Here is a 17,511-nt window from a genome sequence, read left to right on the forward strand (position 1 = left end):
GAGAGAGAGAGGTTAAGGAACATTAACACTTAACACTTGTATAAATTTGCCAGCTCTCAAATCAAATCAACACAACCCTTTAGTGAAATGGAAATATTTCAAGTATGGTAACAGGTACCTCAATCTGGTAACAGGTACCTCAATCTGGAAACAGGTACCTCAATCTGGTAACAGGTACCTCAATCTGGTAACAGGTACCTCAATCTGGTAACAGGTATCTCAATCTGGTAACAGGTATCTCAATCTGGAAACAGGTACCTCAATCTGGTAACAGGTACCTCAATCTGGTAACATGTACCTCAATCTGGTAACAGGTACCTCAATCTGGTAACAGGTACCTCAATCTGGTAACAGGTACCTCAATCTGGTAACAGGTACCTCAATCTGGTAACAGGTACCTCAATCTGGTAACAGGTACCTCAATCTGACAAAAACTCTTCAAGACAGCAGCCTTTAAACTGCTATAACAGAACATAGATCTCACTAACCACATAGATCTCACTAACCACATAGATCTCACTAACCTCATAGATCTCACTAACATAGATCTCACTAACCTCTACATGTCACTAACCTACTAGATCTCACTAACATCATAGATCCCACTAACCTCATAGATCTTACTAACCACATAGATCTCACTAACCTCATAGATCTCACTAACCACATATATCTCACTAACCACATATATCTCACTAACCTCATAGATCTCAATAACCTCATAGATCACACTAACCACATAGATCCCACTAACCTCATAGATCACACTAACTACATAGATCCCACTAACCACATAGATCTCACTAACCACATAGATCTCACTAACCACATAGATCTCACTAACCTCATAGATCTCACTAACCTCATAGATCACACTAACTACATAGATCTCACTAACCTCATAGATCTCACTAACCACATAGATCTCACAAACCACATAGATCTCACTAACCTCATAGATCTCACTAACTACATAGATCTCACTAACCTCATAGATCTCACTAACTACATAGATCTCACTAACCTCATAGATCTCACTAACCACATAGATCTCACTAACCTCATAGATCTCACTAACCACATAGATCTCACTAACCACATAGATCTCAATAACCTCATAGATCACACTAACCACATAGATCCCACTAACCACATAGATCCCACTAACTACATAGATCCCACTAACCACATAGATCTCACTAACCACATAGATCTCACTAACCACATAGATCTCACTAACCTCATAGATCTCACTAACCTCATAGATCACACTAACTACATAGATCTCACTAACCTCATAGATCTCACTAACCACATAGATCTCACTAACCTCATAGATCTCACTAACCACATAGATCTCACTAACCTCATAGATCTCAATAACCACATAGATCCCACTAACTACATAGATCTCAATAACCACATAGATCCCACTAACTACATAGATCTCAATAACCACATAGATCACACTAACAATGACTGTCAGGAGGGTCGCAAAAGGCACATGGCATGTTTGACTAATCTGTTTATGGGTCTATCCAGAGGACAAACACCTGTTTTCAATCCAACACATCTTTCATGAAACAAGTGGAGAGGAGAGGAGGGGAGGGAGAAGACAGAAGGGGAGAGGAGAGGAGGGGAGGGAGAAGACAGAAGGGGAGAGGAGAGGAGGGGAGGGAGAAGACAGAAGGGGAGAGGAGAGGAGGGGAGGGAGAAGACAGAAGGGGAGATGAGAGGAGAGGAGGGAGAAGACAGAAGGGGAGAGGAGGGAGAAGAGGGAGAAGAGGGGAGGGAGAAGACAGAAGGGGAGGGGAGGGAGAAGACAGGAGGGGAGAGGAGGGAGAAGACAGAAGGGGAGGGGAGAGGAGAGGAGAGGAGGGAGAAGACAGAAGGGGAGAGGAGGGAGAAGACAGAAGGGGAGAGGAGAGGAGGGGAGGGAGAAGACAGAAGGGGAGAGGAGGGAGAAGAGGGGAGGGAGAAGACAAAAGGGGAGGGGAGAGGAGAGGAGGCGAGGGAGAAGACAGAAGGGGAGAGGAGGGAGAAGAGGGGAGGGAGAAGACAGAAGGGGAGAGGAGGGAGAAGACAGAAGGGGAGAGGAGGGAGACCGAAGGGGAGGGGAGAGGAGAGGAGGGAGAAGACAGAAGGGGAGAGGAGAGGAGGGGATGGAGAAGACAGAAGGGGAGAGGAGGGAGAAGAGAGGCTGAGTAAACTAAATCAAGTCTATCTGATGCTGTAAATAGAGGTTGAAGGTAAACAGCAAATGTTTCCATGCAACAGCTCTGATTCCATCAAAGTTTTATGAGCTTTTCTGAGATCAATATTATTTGGTCATTTTTACCCCCTTTTTCTCCCCAATTGGTAGTTACAGTCTTGTCCCATCGCTGCAACTCCTGTATGTACTCGTGAGAGGCTGCTTCTTGACACACTGCTCGCTTAACCCGGTAGCCAGCTGCACCAACATGTTGGATGAAACACCGTACAGCTGGCGACCGAAGTTAGCGTGCATGCGTCCGGTCCGCCACAAAGAGTCGCTAGAGCGCGATGGGACAAGGACATCCCGGGAGGCCAAACCCTCCCCAAACCAGGACGACGCTGGGCCAATTGTGGGATCGAACCCGGGTCTGTATTGACGCCTCTAGCACTGCGATGAGGACTTTAGACCTCTGAGATCAATATGGATCATCCAATAGGAAGAGACTTGTGAAGAAGAGTATTTTGTTGAATCAAACTTCAGGCTCATTGTGATCGGTAAACCTTCCAAACAGGAAACACGACCACTGCTAAATTACCCATTGTAAATATCAATGCGATCCACAATAGGCAAGTTTGCATTGACACAGGTTTATTCGACAAAAGCAACGTCGCCCAAACACGTGTAATGGAAACGACAGTTAGTAGAGACATTTTCTTAAGATCAACCACATTTCTATCAGGTCGACAGGGGTGGATTTTTTTCTAAAACAAAATTGGGAGGGATGTTAAACCATTCCATTCAGAATCCTTCCAGATTCGTGATATCCTTCGTCTGCGCTTATCGACTCTGCCCTCTTCAATTCAAACCACAGATGTTGTACGGGTTTCAAGTCTGGAGACCATTTCTTTGTTCTGTAATGTGTGCTTGGGGTTATTGTATTGCTGGAAGATCCACTTTGCAGCCAACGTTTCAGGCAATCAGATTATAGGCAAAAATGTCCTGGTACTGGGTAAGGTTCATGATGCGTTTGACCTTAACAAGGACCCCAGGTCCAGTGGAAGCAAAAAAGCCCCATAAAATCAAAGATTCACCACCATATTTTACAGTAGGTATGAGGTTATTTTTTGTTTTTGCTAATGCGTTCTCACATCGATGGCAAACCCACCACTGCTGTGCGTCGCCAAAAAGCTTGATTTTCATGTAAGTTGACCAAACCACCGGTTCCAATACCATTTAGAAAACTCCATGTTTTTGACATTTGTTGAATGACGTGGGGGAAAAAACAGAACTATTTGGCAGGACAACAAGAAGCCGGCTACAGCAGACAGACTAGCAACCAGCTAGACATCGTATGGTTGAAGGACAACAAGAAGCCGGCTACAGCAGACAGACTAGCAACCAGCTAGACATCGTATGGTTGAAGGACAACAAGAAGCCGGCTACAGCAGACAGACTAGCAACCAGCTAGACATCGTATGGTTGAAGGACAACAAGAAGCCGGCTACAGCAGACAGACTAGCAACCAGCTAGACATCGTATGGTTGAAGGACAACAAGAAGCCGGCTACAGCAGACAGACTAGCAACCAGCTAGACATCGTATGGTTGAAGAGTACCATGTCTGCTGTACCAGGTGACCGTTGCCAAGACAGCTGACATGTAAGTGTTGTGATGATAAGTGATGTAATTAATGGTTCGATGAAGAGACACATATGCTGTGTACGTTAGGGTTACACAAAGTCTCTTATGCAAGAGTTTAAACTCTGCTTAAATATACAACAACAACAAAAAAACGAAAGGAAATGAACATGGGACTCAGAGCCGGTTGTTTTTGAAGTCTACTCCTAAACCAGCATGAGTTCTGTTCCAAATCAGCAGCGGTCGACTGCCTCCCCCCCCCCCCCCCCCCCCCCCACACACACACACACACACACACACACACACACACACACACACACACACACACACACACACACACACACACTCTTTCAGGAACACCACTGCTGCTGCGTCTGTTTGTTAGTGTTCCTCACAGGGGAAGAAACAGGATGTCAGATTCAAAACACAAACACACTACCAGCTGGAGGCCTCACTGCCATGCCTCCAACACACATTGATACACAGAGAAAGAGAGAGAGCGAGGGAGAGGGGGGGGGGGATCGAGAGGGGGAGAGAGAGAAAAAGAGATACAGACAGAGACGAAAACAAAGTCAGACAGACATTAATGACAGAGAGAGAGAGGAGGGAGACAGGAGAAAGAGAGTGGCAGATGAAAGAAAGAGGGGGCAATGAACACAAAGAGTGACATTTAGATTTCTCCCTGACCAGTGAGAGGTCTGTTTTGATCCCGGGTGGTAAGTGAGAAGAGATAGGCAGGTGCTGGTTGAAACGGGCGGGGAGAACAGAGAGTTTCCTGCTCCTCCAGACTAAGTTAACTGTATTTCACTGAATCTACCAACCCATTGCTCCAATGAAATTTATGAGAAGGAAACAGCTGCCTGGCAATAGCTTTTTGGTGCACTTAAAAACTGAGGCAGGCAATTCTTTATTAGTTCATCCCATTCTGTTTAGATTAGTACAACATCTAAGTAGTAGTGGTAGGGTGCAGAGCTCTGCTACTTGCTCGACTGGCCCCGATATTGTACATCGAGGTTAAAGGCCGGGTAGGGGCTGTTATTTCATCAATAACTAGAGTACGGGCAGGGCTCGGGCTTCACTAAATTGATCACTGACATTTTGAAGCTGAGCCATTTGCTCGTCCTCTGCTGCGCAGTACAGTCACATCTGACTAAAATCATAACATGGTGTCAGAAGTACCTTGGTCAAATATAAGACAGGAGAGATTATTTCAAAGAAAATAATAATGTTCCTTGAGTTTCGAGTGACAAAAGTAGCTAACAGCTAACTGCTCTCTCACATCTCTCCGTTGCTATGGATACTCACAGACTCAGCGCCATGAGCAGAGCGCATGCAGAGTGAACAGCGCGAAGGGAGCGAGTGACAGACAGAGAGGAGCAGCTAATGGATTTACTAATGGAGGAGGTTATTTCTGATTTCGGACAGGGTCGGGCCTTAAATGTGGCAGAAGCAATCGGGCCTGGGTAGGGTAGGACCTGAACGTAACGGTCACAGGTAGGGCTCGGGCTTAAAATTCATGCCAATGCAGGGCTCTAGTAGGGTGGAGTGGAAGTAGCATTTAATATCTATGGGTGAAATATACTGCAGGGTAATGCCTAGGCTTTAGGTCAATAGGATAACACTGCCTTGTGGCTTGCAGAAAACCCGGGTTCAAACCCCAGTGAGTCACACATACACAGTGTGACTGAAAACTAGTTAAAGCAGAATTCCACCCAAAGATGCTCTTTTAGTATTTGTTTCATTAGTCGATTGTTGACCTACTTCCAAAATGTTTTGCTTGTCAGGAGAGGATGAAAACCAGAAGTTTTATCGGCCCTCCAGGACCAGGACTGGGTAGCCCTGGGACACCAGGTGAGTGCAATTAAATACCAGGTAGAAAACTAAAAACTGAAGTGTTTCGTCCCTCCAGGACCAGGACTGGGTAGCCCTGGGACACCAGGTGAGTGCAATTAAATACCAGGTAGAAAACTAAAAACTGAAGTGTTTTGGCCCTCCAGGACCAGGACTGGTTTAGATGAAGAGAAAATGGACAAATGCATGATGCACCTCTCGGGCTGAGGTGAGGGTGCTGTGGGATTATTTAAGATACTCTTCGAAGAGGTAGGGTTTCAGACGTTTACAAAAGATGGGCAGGGACTCTGTTGTCCTAGCTCCAGGGGGAAGCTGGTTCTACCATTGGGGTGCCAGGACTGGGCTGAGCGGAACATGCCACCGCTCCCCCCCCCACACACACACACACACAAACAACACAAGCAGATAAAAACAAAAACCTGTCAACTCACCACAAACCTTTCCAGCCCCGTACCACCTGCGTTGCCCACGAAGACGCCCGAGCTGGCCTCGAAGGTGAGGGGCTCCGGGCTCCTCTGGAAGGCCACTCGGTGGTACTCCTCACAGTCCATGTAGAGACGCACCTCCGTCCCCTGCACCGTCAACGTGAAGCGGGCCCACCTCCCTGTCAGGTCAGCCAGTTTGAAGCTCGCTGCCTCCTGGGTGCTCCCGACCCCTGGGTCAGTGTAGTAGAGGAGCACCTGCTGAGACCCGTCCTCCACGGGGCTCAACGCCACGCCCAGCTGCACTACCCGTTGGTAGGCGTCGGTGATGGCGAAGAGGACCCCGCCGTGCCGCGTGGTGGGCTTGGCGGTGACGATCACGGTGAAGTCACGGTAGAAGGGGTCAGGGATGAAGGACTTGGTGAGGCGGGCCACGTTGGCATCGGGCCCGAAACTGTAGGCCGGGAAGCCCTCAAAGCCCGTGACGAAGGAGACGGAGGGGGGGAGAGGAACGCCGATCAGCTCCGTCAGGTCCATCTGGCCCTGGAAACCCCCCTCTGAAACACAAAGAAATACCATTAGATCACATAAATAGTGCATTAATACATAGGAAGACTTGATGAAGTGTCTATTCATGATTAATTCATCATGAATGTTGATATTGATTAGAAACTGGTCTGAAAATTCACTGCACAGACTATTTTATTTTTGATTATTTAACTAGGCAAGCCAGTTAAGAACAAATATCTTATTTACAATGACGGCCTACCAGGGAACAGTGGGTTAACTGCCTTGTTCAGGGTTACAGTAACCGAAAGGTTGCTGGATCAAATCCCTGAGCTGACATGGTAAAAATCTGTCAGGCTACCTGCCGCCCAACCTACTCCCTTTTCTCTGGCAAGTCATGCATGCTTTTATTTCCCAAAATTACTCGCCCCTTCAATGGACTCACGTTAAAGAAAAAGGATTACAATTCTACCCCAGTTTCAAGAAGATGACTACACTCACTCACTCACCACCACACATGGTCCCCGTTAGGAGGGAGAACCCGTGGAACAATCGTCCGTTTTGTGAGACGGTATAGCAGGATAAGGCCTGTTCATCTGGAAAGCATAGACAAATACATACACTGGGCCCAGGCTGCTCCTGTAAAATGGCCTTAGCAAGCTAGGCTATCCCACACTGCTAGGCTAGCCCACACCGCTAGGCTAGCTCACACCGCTAGGCTAGCCCACACCGCTAGGCTAGCTCACACCGCTAGGCTATCCCACACCGCTAGGCTCCCCATAGAGAGACACAGATAGATAGTCTGTCTTTATTGGCCATCAGCTCTCAGGCTGCTTCAAGACAATATCTCTAGTTAACCTTCACCCTTGGTCTGAGTGCATGTTTTACTGGTGTCATGGAACAGAGACCAACGACCTGATAGTACCATCACCTGTTTACTGGTGTCATGGAACAGAGGCCTGATAGTACCATCACCTGTTTACTGGTGGCATGGAACAGAGGCCTGATAGTACCATCACCTGTTTACTGGTGTCATGGAACAGAGGCCTGATAGTACCATCACCTGTTTACTGGTGGCATGGAACAGAGGCCTGATAGTACCATCACCTGTTTACTGGTGTCATGGAACAGAGGCCTGATAGTACCATCACCTGTTTACTGGTGGCATGGAACAGAGGCCTGATAGTACCATCACCTGTTTACTGGTGGCATGGAACAGAGACCAACGACCTGATAGTAGAGGCCTGATAGTACCATCACCTGCTTACTGGTGGCATGGAACAGAGGCCTGATAGTACTATCACCTGTTTACTGGTGGCATGGAACAGAGGCCTGATAGTACTATCACCTGCTTACTGGTGGCATGGAACAGAGGCCTGATAGTACTATCACCTGCTTACTGGTGGCATGGAACAGAGGCCTGATAGTACTAGCACCTGCTTACTGGTGGCATGGAACAGAGGCCTGATAGTACTATCACCTGCTTACTGGTGGCATGGAACAGAGGCCTGATAGTACTAGCACCTGCTTACTGGTGGCATGGAACAGAGGCCTGATAGTACTAGCACCTGTTTACCGGTGTCATGGAACAGAGGCCTGATAGTACCATCACCTGTTTACTGGTGTCATGGAACAGAGGCCTGAAGGCACTATGACCTGGAATTCCTCGCCCACCCAGTGACATCACAGCAGATGCTTCTGGACCGGCCCAAAGGGGGAGCAGCTGGGGACATCACACCGCACTCTCTGGCAGATGCAGGTTTCCATGATGCAGTACAAGACAACATACTGTACAGGACCAGGATATGACAGGACCAGGATGTGACAGGACCAGGATGTGACAGGACCAGGATGTGACAGGACCAGGATGTGACAGGACCAGGATGTGACAGGACCAGGATGTGACAGGACCAGGATGTTACAGGACCAGGATGTGACAGGACCAGGATGTGACAGGACCAGGATGTGACAGGACCAGGATGTGACAGGACCAGGAAGTTACAGGACTAGGATGTGACAGGACCAGGATGTGACAGGACCCGGATGTGACAGGACCAGGATGTGACAGGACCAGGATGTGACAGGACCAGGATGTTACAGGACCAGGATGTGACAGGACCAGGATGTGACAGGACCAGGATGTGACAGGACCAGGATGTGACAGGACCAGGATGTGACAGGACCAGGATGCGACAGGACCAGGATGTGACAGGACCAGGATGTGACAGGACCAGGATGTGACAGGACCAGGATGTGACAGGACCAGGATGTTACAGGACCAGGATGTGATAGGACCAGGATGTGATAGGACCAGGATGTGACAGGACCAGGATGTGATAGGACCAGGATGTGACAGGACCAGGATGTGACAGGACCAGGATGTGACAGGACCAGGATGTGACAGGACCAGGATGTGACAGGACCAGGATGTGATAGGACCAGGATTTGACAGGACCAGGATGTTACAGGACCAGGATGTGACAGGACCAGGATGTTACAGGACCAGGATGTTACAGGACCAGGATGTTACAGGACCAGGATGTGACAGGACCAGGATGCGACAGGACCAGGATGTTACAGGACCAGGATGTGACAGGACCAGGATGCGACAGGACCAGGATGTTACAGGACCAGGATGTGACAGGACCAGGATGTTACAGGACCAGGATGTGATAGGACCAGGATGTGACAGGACCAGGATGTTACAGGACCAGGATGTTACAGGACTACCTGGACTAAAACATATCCATAAAAGTGATTTCTTGGTCCAGGTGGACAAATATTTCACTTCGGGTAAGATCCACTTCAGTTGAAAGTTGACTCATTTCAAGGTGCATAAAGTTCTGTATGTCTCAATCTACAATATAATACGTACCAGGATTGAAGCACAATGAGTGATTGTGGAGTAATATAAGCATTTTGGAGGTAAGGACATAAATAAGTTTGTTGTAGTGAAGAATGTCTCTCTCCATGGATGGAGTAAAGACCAAAAGTTAATTAACACACCCCACTGATTCGTTAGAGGGTGTCTGGGAGGAGTCTTAGCGAGGAGCAGTCTCAGCGAGGAGGAGTCTCAGAGAGGAGGAGTCTCAGAGAGGAGCAGTCTCAGTGAGGAGGAGTCTCAGAGAGGAGGAGTCTCAGAGAGGAGCAGTCTCAGAGAGGTGCAGTCTTTGAGAGGAGCAGTCTTTGAGAGGAGCAGTCTTTGAGAGGAGCAGTCTTTGAGAGGAGCAGTCTCAGAGAGGAGCAGTCTCAGAGAGGAGCAGTCTCTGAGAGGAGCAGTCTCAGAGAGGAGCAGTCTTTGAGAGGAGCAGTCTTTGAGAGGAGGAGTCTCAGAGAGGAGGAGTCTCTGAGAGGAGCAGTCTTTGAGGAGCAGTCTCTGAGAGGAGCAGTCTCTGAGAGGAGCAGTCTTTGAGAGGAGGAGTCTCTGAGAGGAGGAGTCTCTGAGGAGCAGTCTCTGAGGAGCAGTCTCTGAGAGGAGCAGTCTCTGAGAGGATCAGTCTTTGAGAGGAGGAGTCTCTGAGAGGAACAGTCTCTGAGAGGAGGAGTCTCTGAGAAGAGCAGTCTCTGAGAGGAGCAGTCTCTGAGAGGAGCAGTCTCTGAGAGGAGGAGTCTCTGACAGGATCAGTCTCAGAGAGGAACAGTCTCTGACAGGATCAGTCTCTGAGAGGAGGAGTCTCTGGGCGTTGCGTAATGGAAGCTTAGGATCTGCACATGTTGCTTATTAGCCATGTGAGTGCATGGCATCATGTGTGTATGTGTGTGTGTGCATGTATGTGCGTGTGTGCGCATCGTATGCATGTGTGTGCATCGTGTGTGTGTGTGTGTGTGTGTGTGTGTGTGTGTGTGTGTGTGTGTGTGTGTGTGTGTGCTTCGTGTGTGTGCATGTATGTGCGTGTGTGCACCGTGTGTGTTTGTATTAATGTGTGTGTTAATCCATGAGTGTTTTCTCTCTAAGTGGTCATCAGTCCACTTCAGAAACTCTCTCTGGGTCATTTCCTAAGTGGGTTGTTGCGTTTCGAGGAGTGTGGAATGTGGCCTGCACTCAGAGCACTGCATTGTTTTGGCAGGAACTACACTGTTGCCATCTGTACACATAGCCCAGGTATACAGTCTCTGCACTACTTCATCTGTACACATAGCCCAGGTATACAGTCTCTGCACTACTTCATCTGTACACATAGCCCAGGTATACAGTCTCTGCACTACTTCATCTGTACACATAGCCCAGGTATACAGTCTCTGCACTACTTCATCTGTACACATAGCCCAGGTATACAGTCTCTGCACTACTTCATCTGTACACATAGCCCAGGTATATAGTCTCTGCACTACTTCATCTGTACACATAGCCCAGGTATACAGTCTCTGCACTACTTCATCTGTACACATAGCCCAGGTATACAGCCTCTGCCCTACTTCATCTGTACACATAGCCCAGGTATACAGTCTCTACACTACTTCATCTGTACACATAGTCCAGGTATACAGTCTCTGCACTACTTCATCTGTACACATAGCCCAGGTATACAGTCTCTGCACTACTTCATTATGTACACATTGCGGCTTATTCGTCTCACTCGGGTTATGCAATTCAAATAAATGATCAAATTTGAGTCCAATTGTAATTTCCCTCAGACGCTGAGGGAAATGGGCCGTGTGTGACACCCACCTCAGAGAGCTTTGGAGTGAGATGGCAGACCGTGTGGCTGAATCTAAAAACACATTCTCTCCTGAGCCAGACCAGGCTTTATTACTGTAAGTATCAGTTCTCTCTCTGTGTGTGTGTGTGTGTGTGTGTGTGTGTGTGTGTGTGTGTGTGTGTGTGTGTGTGTGTGTGTGTGTGTGTGTGTTTGTAAATATGTGTGTGTGTGTGTTACAGTAACTCCCTATTCCCCTCCTGTTGAGCCACGTTTCCCAATCGGTCAAACCTCAACCACTAATCCCACTGCAGTAGTATCATGACGTTGACGTTGGACACGGCCGCAGGAAACCACAGACTCCTTTCTACATCAAACAATCACTGGACTTCTGGCAGAAACGGTCTGACGAAGGAAGTAGCATAATACTGTAAAACACTGGTATGTACAGTAACTTACAGTACACACACACACACATATACATATACATATACACACACACACACACACACACACACACACACACACACACACACACACACACACATATACATATACATATACACACACACACACACACACACACACACACACACACACACACACATATACATATACACACACACACACACACACACACACACACACACACACACACACACACACACACACACATATACATATACATATACACACACACACACACACACACACACACATATACATATACATATACACACACACACACACACACATATACATATACATATACACACACACACACACACACACACACACACATATACATATACATATACACACACACACACACACACACACACACACACACACACACACACACACACACACACACACACACACACACATATACATATACATATACACACACACACACACACACACACACACACACACACACACACACACACACACACACACACACACACACACACACACACACACACATATACATATACATATACACACACACACACACACACACACACACACACACACACACACACACACACACACACATATACACACACACACACACACACACACACACACACATACACACACACACACACATACACGGTCATATAACCTAAACTCTTCAGCTCTAAGACCACCAGACTCTAGAAAGTTCAACCAACTCCTAAGTTGCTGACGATGCAACGATGTCGAAGGGGTGTTCGTCTGTCATCATCATTTTCTCCCTTGTGTCCCTCTTAACCCCGCCTCTCTCCTCTCCCTTCTCCTGGGGATGGAAATGAAATACAGAGGAAGCTGCCTGTCACGCCCTGACCATAGAGAGCCCTCGGGGTTCTCTATGGTGTTTTAGGTCAGGGCGTGACTAGGGGGGAGTTCTAGTGTGTTTATTTCTATGTTGGTGTATGTGTATGGTTCCTAATTAGAGGCAGCTGATAATCGTTACCTCTAATTTGGGATCATACTTAGTGTGTTCTATTTTCCACCTGCGTTGTGGGATATTGTTTTGTGTGAGTGTCTTTGTGCGCTACGTTTTGCACGATCGTTATATCGTTGTTGTGTGGTCCCGTGTGGCTCAGTTGGTAGAGCATGGCGCTTGCAACGCCAGGGTTGTGGGTTCATTTCCCACGGGGGGACCAGGGTTCAATTCCCATGGGGGGACCAGGATGAATATGTATGAACTTTCCAATTTGTAAGTCGCTCTGGATAAGAGCATCTGCTAAATGACTTAAATGTAAATGTTTTTTTAAGTTTCACGAGAAATAAAATGTGGACCTCTACTCACGCTACGCCTTGGTGCAGTTATTTCAACGACGGTCGTGACACTGCCTCGCTTTTTTGTTGTTGGTGTGAAACCACAGCATTTGCTGGACTGTAGCTAGCTAATGAAGTAATAATAACCATGGACCCACTTCAATACTAGACTGTTTACACTCTGAAGCCTTTCTCCCGGGCCTGATCCAGATACTTCAGGACCTGAAAAATGGTTAATTGTGTAAAATGCCTCATGGTGTTAGATCTGCTAGTGCTTTAGCTTAACTTTTCGGACTATCGTTGTTGAGACATACATGGAGGTGAATGAAATCTGTCAGATTAAGCGCCTGATTTAGAATACCTCATGATAAGCTGTAGACCATACTATTTACCGGGAGAATTTATCTACATTTTTCACAGCTGTCTATTTACCACCACAAACCGATGCTGTCACTGAGACCGCACTCAACGAGCTGTATAGGGCCATAAGCAAGGAAGAGAATGTACATTCAGAGGTGGCGTTTCTCGTGGCAGGTGATTTTAATTCAAGGAAACTGAAATCTGCTTTACCTCATGTTTACTAGTATTTCACCTGTGCAACTAGAGGTCAAAAAAAATCTAGATCGCCTTTATTCCACACACAGAAACACTTACAAGGCCCTCCCCTGTCCTTCCTTTGGCAAATCAGACCATAACGCTTTCCTGCTCAAACAGGAAGTAGCAAGTGACGCACTCAATACGGAAGAGGTCCGCTGAAGCGGATGCTAAGCTACAGGACTGTTTCTCAAGCCCAGATTGGAATATGTGACCGGGATTCATTCGATAACATTGAGGAATTTACCACATCAGTCTCCGGCTTTATTAATAAAGTGCATCGACGACGTTGTCCCAACAGTGACCATAGGTACAAACCCCAACCAGAAGCCATACAGTACAAAGTACAAACAGCTGTCAACAAACATTCACAACGAAATTTAACCTTCGTTCAGGTTATATGAATATGTATGTATTAGTGCATAACTATACCTTTCACAATGATATCATGCAAATTAATGTCTATGGAAGATTTGTGTGAACAATCGAGTTAAGCAGATCTCAAGTTAGGATTGGGTACATTTAACGCATTTATAATGCGTTACCTGACCTCCAGGAGTCAGATAGATAGCTGCAAGGACCTCCTGACCTCCAGGAGTCAGATAGATAGCTGCAAGGACCTCCTGACCTCCAGGAGTCAGATAGATAGCTGCAAGGACCTCCTGACCTCCAGGAGTCAGATAGATAGCTGCAAGGACCTCCTGACCTCCAGGAGTCAGATAGATAGCTGCAAGGACCTCCTGACCTCCAGGAGTCAGATAGATAGCTGCAAGGACCTCCTGACCTCCAGGAGTCAGATAGATAGCTGCAAGGACCTCCTGACCTCCAGGAGTCAGATAGATAGCTGCAAGGACCTCCTGACCTCCAGGAGTCAGATAGATAGCTGCAAGGACCTCCTGACCTCCAGGAGTCAGATAGATAGCTGCAAGGACCTCCTGACCTCCAGGAGTCAGATAGATAGCTGCAAGGACCTCCTGACCTCCAGGAGTCAGATAGATAGCTGCAAGGACCTCCTGACCTCCAGGAGTCAGATAGATAGCTGCAAGGACCTCCTGACCTCCAGGAGTCAGATAGATAGCTGCAAGGACCTCCTGACCTCCAGGAGTCAGATAGATAGCTGCATTCCTGCTTTCGCTCTTCAATAACAGGGCGCCATGTTCATAATGGAAAAAATTCAGTAAGGAAGTCATCTCTCTCAAGGTGTGTGTGTGTGTGTGTGCGTGCGTGCGTGCGTGCGTGCGTGGCAGTCGACCGCAGCTGATTTGGAACAGAACTCATGCTGGTTTAGGACCAGTAGATTTTAAAAAACAACCGTCTCTGAGTCCCATGTTCATTTCCTTTCGTTTTTTGTTGTTGTTGTATATTTAAGCAGAGTATAAACTCTTGCGTAAGAGACTTTGTGTAACCTTTGTGTGTGTGTGTGTCACCACATGGTAGATATACAGGTAACTGCCAAAATAAAGGAATCGCCAACATAAAGTGTCTTAATAGGGCGTTGGGCCATCACGAGCCAGAACAGCTTGGCCTACAGTTCCTTCGGAAAGTATTCAGACCCCTTGACTTTTTAAACATTTTGTTACGTTACAGCCTTATTCTAAAATGGATGAAATAGTTTTTTCCCCTCATCAATCTACACACAATACCCCATGATGACAAAGCAAAAACTGGTTTGTAGATTTGTTTGCAAACAAAACCCCCAAAAACTGAAATATCACATTTACATAAGTATTCAGACCCTTTACTCAGCACTTTGTTGAACCACCTTTGACAGCGATTACAGCCTCGAATCTTCTTGGGTATGACGCTACAAGCTTGACACACCTGTATTTGGGGAGTTTCTCCCGTTCTTCTCTGCAGATCCTCTCAATGTCTGTCAGGCTGGATGGGGAGCGTCGCAGCACAGCTATTTTTAGGTCTCTATAGAGATGTTCGATCGGGTTCAAGTCCGGGCTCTGGCTGGGACACTCTAGGACATTCACAGACTTGTCCCGAAGCCACTCCTGTGTTGTCTAGGCTGTGTGCTAAGGGTCATTGTCCTGTTAGAAGATGAACCTTCACCTCAGTCTGAGGTCCCGCTCTGGAGCAGGTTTTCATCAAGGATCACTCTGTACTTTGCTCTGTTCATCTTTCCCTCAGTCCTGACTAGTCTCCCAGTCCCTGCTGCTGAAAAACATCCCCACAGCGTGATGCTGCCACCACCATGCTTCACCGTAGGGATGGTGCCAGGTTTCCTCCAAACGTGACGCTTGGCATTCAGGCCAAAGAGTTCAGTCTTGGTTTCATCAGACCAGAGAATATTTTTTCTCATGGTCTGGGAGTCTTTAGGTGCTTTTTGGCAAACTCCAAGCCAGCTGTCATGTGCCTTTTACTGAGGAGTGGCTTCCGTCTGGCCACTCTACCATAAAGGCCTGATTGGTGGAGTGCTGCAGAGATGTTTGTCCTTCTGTCAGAGTGACCATCGGGTTCTTGGTCTGACCAAGGCCCTTCTCCCCCAATTGCTCAGTTTGGCCGGGCAGCCAGCTCTAGCAAGAGTCTTGAGGTTCCAAACTTCTTCCATTAAAGAATGTTGGAGGCCAGTGTGTTATTGAGGACCTTCAATCCTGCAGGAATTTTTTGGGACACTTCCCCAGATCTCTGCCTCGACACAATCCTGTCTAAGAGCTCTACGGACATTTACTTCGACCTCGTGCCTTGGTTTTTGCTCTGACATGCACTGTCAACTGTGGGACCTTATATAGCCTCTCAAAATAATGTCCAATCAGTTGAATTTACAACAGATGGACTCCAATCAAGTTGTAGAAACATCTCAAGGATGATCAATGAAAACAGGAAGCACCTGAGCTCAATTTCGTGTCTCATAGCAACGGGTCTGAATACTTATGTCAATAAGGTATTTCTGTTTTTTATTTTTAATACATTTGCTAACTTTTCTAAAAACCTGTTTAAGCTTTGTCATTATTATTGTGTGTAGTTTGACATTTTTAAAATATATTTTTTATTTCAGAATATGTCTGTAACGTAACAAAATGTGGTAAAAGTCAAGGGGTATGAATACTTTCCGAATGCAATATTTTTGTATAAAACAGTAACAGTCAAAAGTTTGAACACATTTACTCATTCAAGGGTTTTTCTTAAATATGACTATTTTCTACATCGTAGAATAATAGTGAAGACATCAAAACTATGAAATAACACATGTGGAATCATGTAGTAAGCAAAAAATTGTGAAACAGGTTTTATATTTGAGATTCTTCAAAGTAGCCACCCTTTGCCTTGATGACAGTTTTGCACACTCTTGGCATTTTCTCAACCAGCTTCATGAGGTAGTCACCTGGAATGCATTTCAATTAACAGGTTTGGAATTTATTTTCTTCTGAATAATGCGTTTGAGAAAATCAGTTGTGTTGTGACAATGTAGGGGTGCCTTAGACCACTGAGATGCAGTGCCTTAGACCACTGAGATGCAGTGACTTAGACCACTGAGATGCAGTGCCTTAGACCACTGAGATGCAGTGCCTTAGACCATTGAGATGCAGTGCCTTAGACCATTGAGATGCAGTGCCTTAGACCACTGAGATGCAGTGCATTAGACCAATGAGATGCAGTGCATTAGACCACTGAGATGCAGTGCATTAGACCACTGAGATGCAGTGCATTAGACCACTGAGATGCAGTGCCTTAGACCACTGAGATGCAGTGCCTTAGACCACTGAGATGCAGTGCCTTAGACCACTGAGATGCAGTGCCTTAGACCACTGAGATGCAGTGCCTTAGACCACTGAGATGCAGTGCCTTAGACCACTGAGATGCAGTGCATTAGACCACTGAGATGCAGTGCATTAGACCACTGAGATGCAGTGCCTTAGACCACTGAGATGCAGTGACTTAGACCACTGAGATGCA

At 46.8% G+C, this 17,511-nt stretch overlaps 1 protein-coding gene across 1 annotated transcript in view; it reads right to left on the reverse strand.

Annotated features, from left to right (window-relative positions):
- Positions 1–17,511, reverse strand: part of LOC129823006 (collagen alpha-1(XVIII) chain-like) — a 131,276-nt gene that overhangs the window by 76,435 nt on the left and 37,330 nt on the right. The window contains exon 3 of the mRNA XM_055881659.1: positions 6,113–6,660. Within this exon, the coding sequence (XP_055737634.1) occupies positions 6,113–6,660 (548 nt within the window). The remainder of the gene's footprint in view (positions 1–6,112; positions 6,661–17,511) is intronic.

Source organism: Salvelinus fontinalis, chromosome 25, assembly GCF_029448725.1.
Source record: "Salvelinus fontinalis isolate EN_2023a chromosome 25, ASM2944872v1, whole genome shotgun sequence".
NCBI classification, from domain to species: Eukaryota; Metazoa; Chordata; class Actinopteri; order Salmoniformes; family Salmonidae; genus Salvelinus; species Salvelinus fontinalis.